The 7,490-nt window shown below is 46.0% G+C and overlaps 1 protein-coding gene across 2 annotated transcripts in view; it reads left to right on the top strand.

The window, feature by feature from the left end:
• The first annotated feature begins 2,227 nt into the window (after positions 1 to 2,227).
• CstF50 (cleavage stimulation factor subunit 1 Cst50) overlaps positions 2,228 to 7,490 on the top strand; it is a 28,699-nt gene continuing 23,436 nt past the window's right edge. Inside the window, exons 1-5 of one of the 2 annotated variants that reach the window (XM_050196878.3) lie at positions 2,228 to 2,464; positions 3,130 to 3,257; positions 4,060 to 4,137; positions 5,817 to 5,909; positions 6,049 to 6,089. In XM_050196878.3, coding sequence (XP_050052835.1) covers positions 2,406 to 2,464; positions 3,130 to 3,257; positions 4,060 to 4,137; positions 5,817 to 5,909; positions 6,049 to 6,089 — 399 coding nt within the window. In that variant the 5' untranslated portion in view covers positions 2,228 to 2,405. The remainder of the gene's footprint in view (positions 2,465 to 3,129; positions 3,258 to 4,059; positions 4,138 to 5,816; positions 5,910 to 6,048; positions 6,090 to 7,490) is intronic. The other variant, XM_050196882.3, reaches the window with a different exon arrangement.

Raw genomic sequence — 7,490 nt, 5'->3', positions numbered from 1 at the left:
TAATGGGGTTAAAATCTGAGAAAACTTGTGGTTATTTTGCATGTTCTTCAGTCAAGTGTTGAAGCTGCAGTCTAACACACTTTCAGTAGGCTTATTTGGAGACATTATCACAGTGCCACTAGAAACTCCCTGTTAAGTCATGGTAGTGAGATATCGCTGCAGTATACGGTGGTATTCTAGAGACGTATTCTGAAACAATCCACTTCGACTACTATATGCACTATCCCCAAGGCACTGCTGTCAGGTGCACGCTGATTGGCTGGTTGAGCAAAATTGGATGACCTAGTGCTCAGCCAGCCAATCAGCTCATTCGACTTTAATAAAGCAGCCAATCAGCACGTGCCGACAGGGAAGGCGTGGCGAAGGCAACAGTATCGCCAAAAGTGACCATTTCAGAATACGGTCCATGTGTGGCATGGTCCAGCTGTGATGTACCAGGAATGCCAGGAGACGTGGTGAAGCCAACACAGAGGAGCCGTGCAGGGCCATCCAAACTCCAAATGGTGTCAGTCCAAATGCCACATCCAAAAGGCTATGCACACCTAGTAAACTTTTATTATCATTATAGTACGCACTGTCATAATGCATTCTGCGTCATAATAAATATTAAAATAAGTAAAATAAATAAAATTTAAAATGCTTTATGCATAAAGAGAAGAATGAAGGCTTGCATAATCTCTTATGATGGTCAGCAGTGTTTCTATGTCCCGCGGCATGATGGTAACACGGCGAGCATTGTGAGCTATCAAGGCCGCGCCCTCGAGAACTGCCACAATGACTGCTTCACTGGCCTCCTGCAGCGCTTCAAGGGCTGATTTTTGCATCCTCAAATCGTGACCACCTGTCGTGTGGCGCCGCACGATCCCGCGCGCCACTCTCCCGAATGGCAGCCGCGGGATTAGCTTTCGCGTACCCGCACGAAACCGCGCCATTTCCTTGAGCACTCTGTAGCCTACTGGCCTTTTCGCTGCTGTTCCCTGCTTTTGTTGCTTGGACGGCCGCGAAATGGGCGACGACGCGCGCCCCTGCGTTGCCCTGTCGACTTCGGCGACGGGTTTTGCCCTAGACGCATCGTTCTTGCCGCTCGTTGACGTCGCAGCACGTTTACCGCAGGGTTCTAAAGCAGGTTCCCCATGGCGAGGCGTGCTCGCGGCGCTCCGTGTCGGCTGACTACCGGCAGGATGCTGCAAACTAGCATCGGGCTGTCTCGCGCCGCTGACTCTGTCAGTAGGCTCGACTTCGGGCGCAGTTTTCTCGGCACTGTGAGCACTGACTCGCGTTGAGGAGGCCGGCGGTGCCCTGTGAAGTCCCGAACTGTCCTCACCACGACTCCAGAACGACTGGCGTCCCGATGGTCCTGGACTGCCGGTGGGACCGTGATATATCGAACTGCCCTCGTCAGGTTGATAAGAGGTGCGCCATAACGGCTGGCGTCCGGATGGTCCTGGACTGCCGATAGGAGTGTGTTGTATCGAACTGTCCTCGTCAGGTTGATAAGATGTGCGCCAGAACGACCGGCGTCCTGATGGTCCTGTACCATCAGGCTGTGGTGAAGACACGGGAGATGGCTCTGCAGGCTTGTTACCAGATGAGTCCCGAGGCAGCGTTCCTGACGACGGCCTAGTTTCACTTTGCAGTTTTCTTTTCGCACTTTCGCGTCGCGGCCGGAAGGCTTCACTCCGTGGTCGAGGCTCTACAGGGCCACGCGGTTCGTCGTCTTCTCGGTCGCTTATTTTCAGTAGGGCCGAGCTGAGAGACGACTCCGACGACGATCTCGACGCCACCCATCTTGAGAGAGTTAGCCACTTGCCCTGACGTGACCGTTCCCTCGACGAGTCCTGGTTGCTCCCTGTGAGGTGTGCCATTTATAAACAGCAGCATATATCTTTTAGGCCGCTCTTGCCTGCTTTAATGTTCGTAGCGCAACACCAGTTTGTTACGATGGAAACGGCAGCTAGACAACCACGGCAAGCGCCGACCAGGAACTGTGGTACATACCAGGAACGCTTCCAGCGTTGGCACACGTCTCTGGTTGCCCGTGGTTTCAAGCTGCCCGCTCAATGACAACATAAAATATTCAATTTCAAGTAAGTTGAAGGATAAAAATGTTGCTACTTACTTTTTTAATTTAGGATGAATAATCTAATATTTAGACGTGATTGTCAGTCAGCGCCATAGCGGCGAAAAAAGCAATCAGTAGCTGACGGACAATTTTTTCTCCGGCCTGCACGGGCTGCGTGTTTTGAACGTGGTATTGCTGAGACGCCGGCGTTGCGTGGCTGTGTTTGCGGTTCAAGTGGTTCAAGCGCCGTAGCTGCTGTAGTTTCTTTGAATTTCACCTTCCGACAAACATTTCCTTGCCATCGGGTTATTGGTTTCATCAGTTCAAGTTTTACAGGCTCGAGATGCTGAATAATACAGCCAGCATCAAGGACCGGGAGGCGCTCTACAGACTCATTATTAGGTGAGCACCTCATTTTCTTAGATAATGCTTACAAACCCGACATTCAGCGTGTTTCTTCTGCTAGTTAACGTTATTCATTCGTGTTGACTTGTGTTGTCCAGTACGTCGCTTACGCTGGGAGAGGTGTCATTACTTAGCTATCGGAACATGTGTTGAGCACTCGGTCCCAGCTGAATATTGCTTTTGCATCGAATGCTGCGCAGTGTTATGCGTGCAGCAGTTCTGTGCACAAATGGGGAGTGTGCAGTTGGCTGAAACGTAACCTACATGGGCGCAACCAATCACACACGTGAGTTTCGATTAACTTACCTGACACATCCACGCTTTTAAAACGTGCGGCAATGTTATGTGCGCGTTCGAAGTATGCGCGTGTATCCTAAAAAAGGTGCGTTTAGCAACTGGTGTGCAGTACCGAAGCTAAAAGACGTTGCTGACCTCGTCCAAACCGCATCCAACATAGATTCGGTGTTCGCGTATCATCTCTGCTGCAATGCATGGCGAAACGTCGTCTGCAAACGTTGTCACTTGGCAAAGGAAAGAGACATTGCAAAGGCCGAGTATGTACCCGTGTCTTTCTTGTGAAAACATCGTAAAACTGCGATTGCTAGCTCGTAGCTAACAAGTATGCTGCAATGTTTGTTTATTCATCTTTTTTTTTTCCACAGCCAATTGTTCTACGATGGCCATCAGACGCTTGCAGTCAGCCTGTCCAACATGGTAAAGGCACACCCAGCGTGCCCCCCGTCCGACAGATTGCTGAACATAGTCAGTGCGGGCCTGCGAGCTGAACAAGGTGCGTGCACACCTTCCACAACCGGAGAGTGTAAATCTCAACCCTCCAGTATTAGATTCCTTACTGATTCCTCATTATTACTGTCTTCATTTGCACTTTCTCACACGATTGTAATTGTGAGAGCTTCCACAAAGCATAGGAAATATAAAAAGATAAATTACGGTCTTCCCTGCTGTGCATGCTATGTTGCTGAAAGAAAAGCATGCACCAAGGGACTGAGAAATGAAACTAAATAATTCTTCGATTTGATGAGCCCATCTTTACAGAGCGCTTTGATATCTTAAAAAGGAACTTTGGAATATTAGGTTAAGCTTTATTAAAATTATCCTTCTGCAATAGCAGCTATGAAAAATAGATGATGACACCATTGAGAAGTTTCTGCAGCAGGTAATTGCAATATCCAAAAACTCCAGGGCCAGTACATCAGCGCGACATCAAGGATCGTAACAAATGTTTTTGCATTTTGGCACTTGTGATTCAGTAAAAGTTTGTGTAACTTCCTAACTTCAGTCCTTTGCTGTTTCATAATACGAATTAGTTCATTTTTAATGATAAGAGATTAACTAGGCTTGAGCAAGTGGCGTCGAAATCCATAACGCCACTGTGACCTGGTGCGGGAATCTCAAGGCGTCATTGCCATCTGTCTCGTTATTGCTTCTTTTCTGGCTTACCAAGTATTTTCTAGTTGTAAAAGTGGCTTTTTTTGGTATTGTGGAAGTTTTAAGTCACTAACACAGCTAAAATTATTTTTCTCAGTAGTATCCCTGTAATGCCGTCAGTGCTTTCTTTTCTTTCCTTACAGAATTGAAAGGCAATAAGGTTTCAAACTTGGACCAACCCTACATGGGACCGGGAATTGACTTGGAGTACGAAACTGAAGGTACAGATTATGTTTTAACGATTTGAGGGCTGCTCACCTTTGACAGTAGTCCACTCAAGTTTTGATTGCATACTGGACAAGCTTGTTCCAAGCAAAGCAGCAGCAAGACATTTGATCGCCATCAGCCATATCTTGTGTCAGTGGACTTCATCCCGTGCCTGAAAATTTCCTCATCTTGTTGCACCGTCTAATCCAATGCGACCCTTGCCTCTGCTTTCCTTCCCTTGACACCTATTCCATAGTCGGTGTTTGGTGGTCAGTAAAAAACTGGTTATTGGCTGCATGTATTACCTATGTGCAGTGTCACTTCCTCTTACAGGACCGTGAAACCACCTGTGGTGATTAAAAAAAGGGCTTTTCTGGTCCCTTCTTCACGTATTGCGGGGCCAGCAGGGTCATGCATATGATGTCATCAGGGTAAAGTATTGGCAGTTGCTCTATATACGTGGCGGCATCAATCATGATCATTCATCTAGCACTCCTTTGACATGTGGTCACATACCCTCTCTTCCTCATCGTCTCTGTTGCTGTTGTGCACAGTCGACTGATTTTATCTCGTACAGTGTGTATTGTGCAGCGTATGCTGTTGTTGTGCATGCAGCGACAACAGCAAAGCTGAAGAATGCTGAGCCCAGATAGGCAAAAATTGATTGTTTTTTTATTGGTGCTTGGCATTGATTTAGTGTCTGCATGTTTTCTAGAGGGGTATGTGATGATGAGGAGAGAGTGCCCATGGGGAGACTAGTGAAGGAGAAAGAGGGGGGAGCTGCTCACTTGCCTGCTCACCAAACTGCTCACCCCAGAGTTGTTTAGTGACCCTACTATCTCAGTTACAAATCAGCTACTTGCGTTTTCTCTCTTATTCATGCTGCCTTCATATAACCTTTTAATTAATGTACACCTAATATAATCTGTCCCATCACTCGTTGCATGGTGTTTAGCTACACGCTGGAGGAGCAGCGTACATTTCACGTGCGGTGGCGGTTCTGTATGGAGTCCGTATGCCATGTAGCCATCACATAACCAAACAACCCTGGATAACTTGGTCCAAATGTTGCACTACTTTTACTTTGCATAAGTATTAACTGACATTTTCTGTAAGTTATAGCAAAATGTCCATCCGGTGTATTCTGCTATGGTGACAGGTAATTTGCATAAACTTGTGGTGTAAGCCTTGCACCATCACAGTTCATTCTGTAAATGTGGAAGAGGATGGGATGAACTTGAAATTGGCGATAAAAGTGCTCTTAGACATTAGATTCTAAAAAGTGATCTTTCCTGCCCACAGGGGCTTTGTTGTCCATAGAAATGAAGTGAGGTCATTGAGAATGACCGTGATAAATTGTAGTCCTTTGTAAACTATTGTTGGAGTGCAGTATTAGTGGCATTGTTGCATTCAGCTTCCTGCGGTGTAGCGAATGGGGTGAAACTTTTCAGAATTGAGAATTGCAACTGCTTGCAGATGTGGATGTGCCTTTAAATCCTCAAGCTCGATCAATACTTGCCAGTTTGTACTAGTATTGTCAAGGAGGAGTCCTACTCGTTCGTTCACGGTGCATTCTTGTATTCCTTGCTCTGCAGTAGCAAGTCATATGCATCAGCGTCACCTTTCTTCCCAGTATATGTTTCTCAGTGAACCTTTTAGATATTGTAAGTGTAACATTACGTCATTATTCCAGCCGCCTCCCTCGCGCCTGAACCTGCCTTGTACGAGACCTGTTATGTCACATCACACAAGGCACAGTGCAGAGCCGGAACATTCAGCCGTGATGGTAAGTAACTCCTTTGTTTTCTTTCTGGGGTCGTCAGAGGGTTAGCATCAGGTGATACTCTATTGCCAAATGAGTTTTGTGAGTTGTTTTATCTTGCAAGTGTTTTGAGATCTATTTGTTCACTTGTTTACTTGTACAGGGCAGCTCGTTGCAACCGGCTCAGCTGATGCTTCAATTAAGGTGAGTTTCATTTGCTTTCGCAGTTTCAAAAGTTGGGTGTAAAAAACATGGCCGCAGCGTGCAAACGAGGAACTCTTGCTTCCATGTTTTGTGTGCCTAAGCTATCAAGCTGTGAATCTTCAACAACTTGCTCAACTTTCTCTTGTTCAGAGTTTCATTTACGTTTTTTTCATAGATGCTAATGAATTCTCCTGCCACAGTCACGGCAGCTTTTCCTGCATTTCTTGAAGATGGTCTAAATACATAAGACATGGAATTCATGACATTATATCGGCAGTAGATGGTGCAGTTTTTTGAGTGTGAAATTCAAATACAAAAAAAGTTTTATTTTCACCCTTTACACTGATTAGCAACCCTATTCTTGCAAAGAATCGCAAACATGTACAGTAGAAGCTTGTTGATACAATCCCATTTTGTACGGCTTCCCGGCACCAACATTTGTAATTGAGAACAGGAAAAATGACCCAATACAGTTAGCCTTTTTTTTTTCTGCTTAATACATTTCCAGAAAACACAATCTTTCTGCACCAATGTTCAGTACATTGCCAAACCGCGATCGTGTGATGCGTCTTACGGCTTCTAGATTGCGTGTGAACAAGAAAAGAAGCGAGGCAGGCCCGATCAAGAGCAGTAGGCACCCGCCACGGCAGCTTCCCTGCAGTACTCACCCTTCCATGCTGCAGGAAAATGCTGCTACACACTCAGCTTTCTCTTATGGCATCAGCAAATCTCCTTGCGAGTCGTTGTATGTTACATTCACAGCTATTACATTCGCAGCTATCGCTTCCAACCCTATTGCGATGAGCACCTTCACCTATCTGTTTTCCAGCACGTATGCCGTAACTCCGTTGGAAGTGTATGCATGCTTTTAATAGGCAATAACCCAAACATGCCGCCATGTCCTGCTGCAGGCTGCTCGAAGTGAGCATCATGTTTCGTCCTGGCGGCATTGTATTACGGCAATTACCACCAGCTCAATTTCGTTTCCTGTCGCCGTCTTAAAACACTAGGCAATATGAAAACGACACGTGTCTCGGGTCACTCGGGATCCACCAGCGGCTTGCGTCAGCATCTCATGCTGCAATGACTCGTGAAGTGCTTCTCGTTATGTAGATCTAAACTACGGTTGAGTCTGCCAAATATTTTAGTGACTACAGATCATACGTTTTACCCGTTAGTTTTTTCTCACGGTTTCTCCCAAAAATGTGTGAATGAGGTTCTACTGTATCTTAACGAATCATCTGTCCCTCTGAACTGGTGTAGCATTTTTAATTAAATTATGCCTAAAAAACAGCGGGATTGTGTACATAAATGTGGTGCAACTCTTTTTATAGGGCCTTCTTTCATTTTCAACATTGACAGAGGGACGTGGAAATGTTTAAATATGAATATGTATGCACT

This window comes from Dermacentor andersoni, chromosome 3, assembly GCF_023375885.2.
Source record: "Dermacentor andersoni chromosome 3, qqDerAnde1_hic_scaffold, whole genome shotgun sequence".
NCBI classification, from domain to species: Eukaryota; Metazoa; Arthropoda; class Arachnida; order Ixodida; family Ixodidae; genus Dermacentor; species Dermacentor andersoni.
The sequence above is the reverse complement of the archived record's forward strand: the minus strand, read 5'-3'. Positions and strand labels throughout refer to the sequence as shown.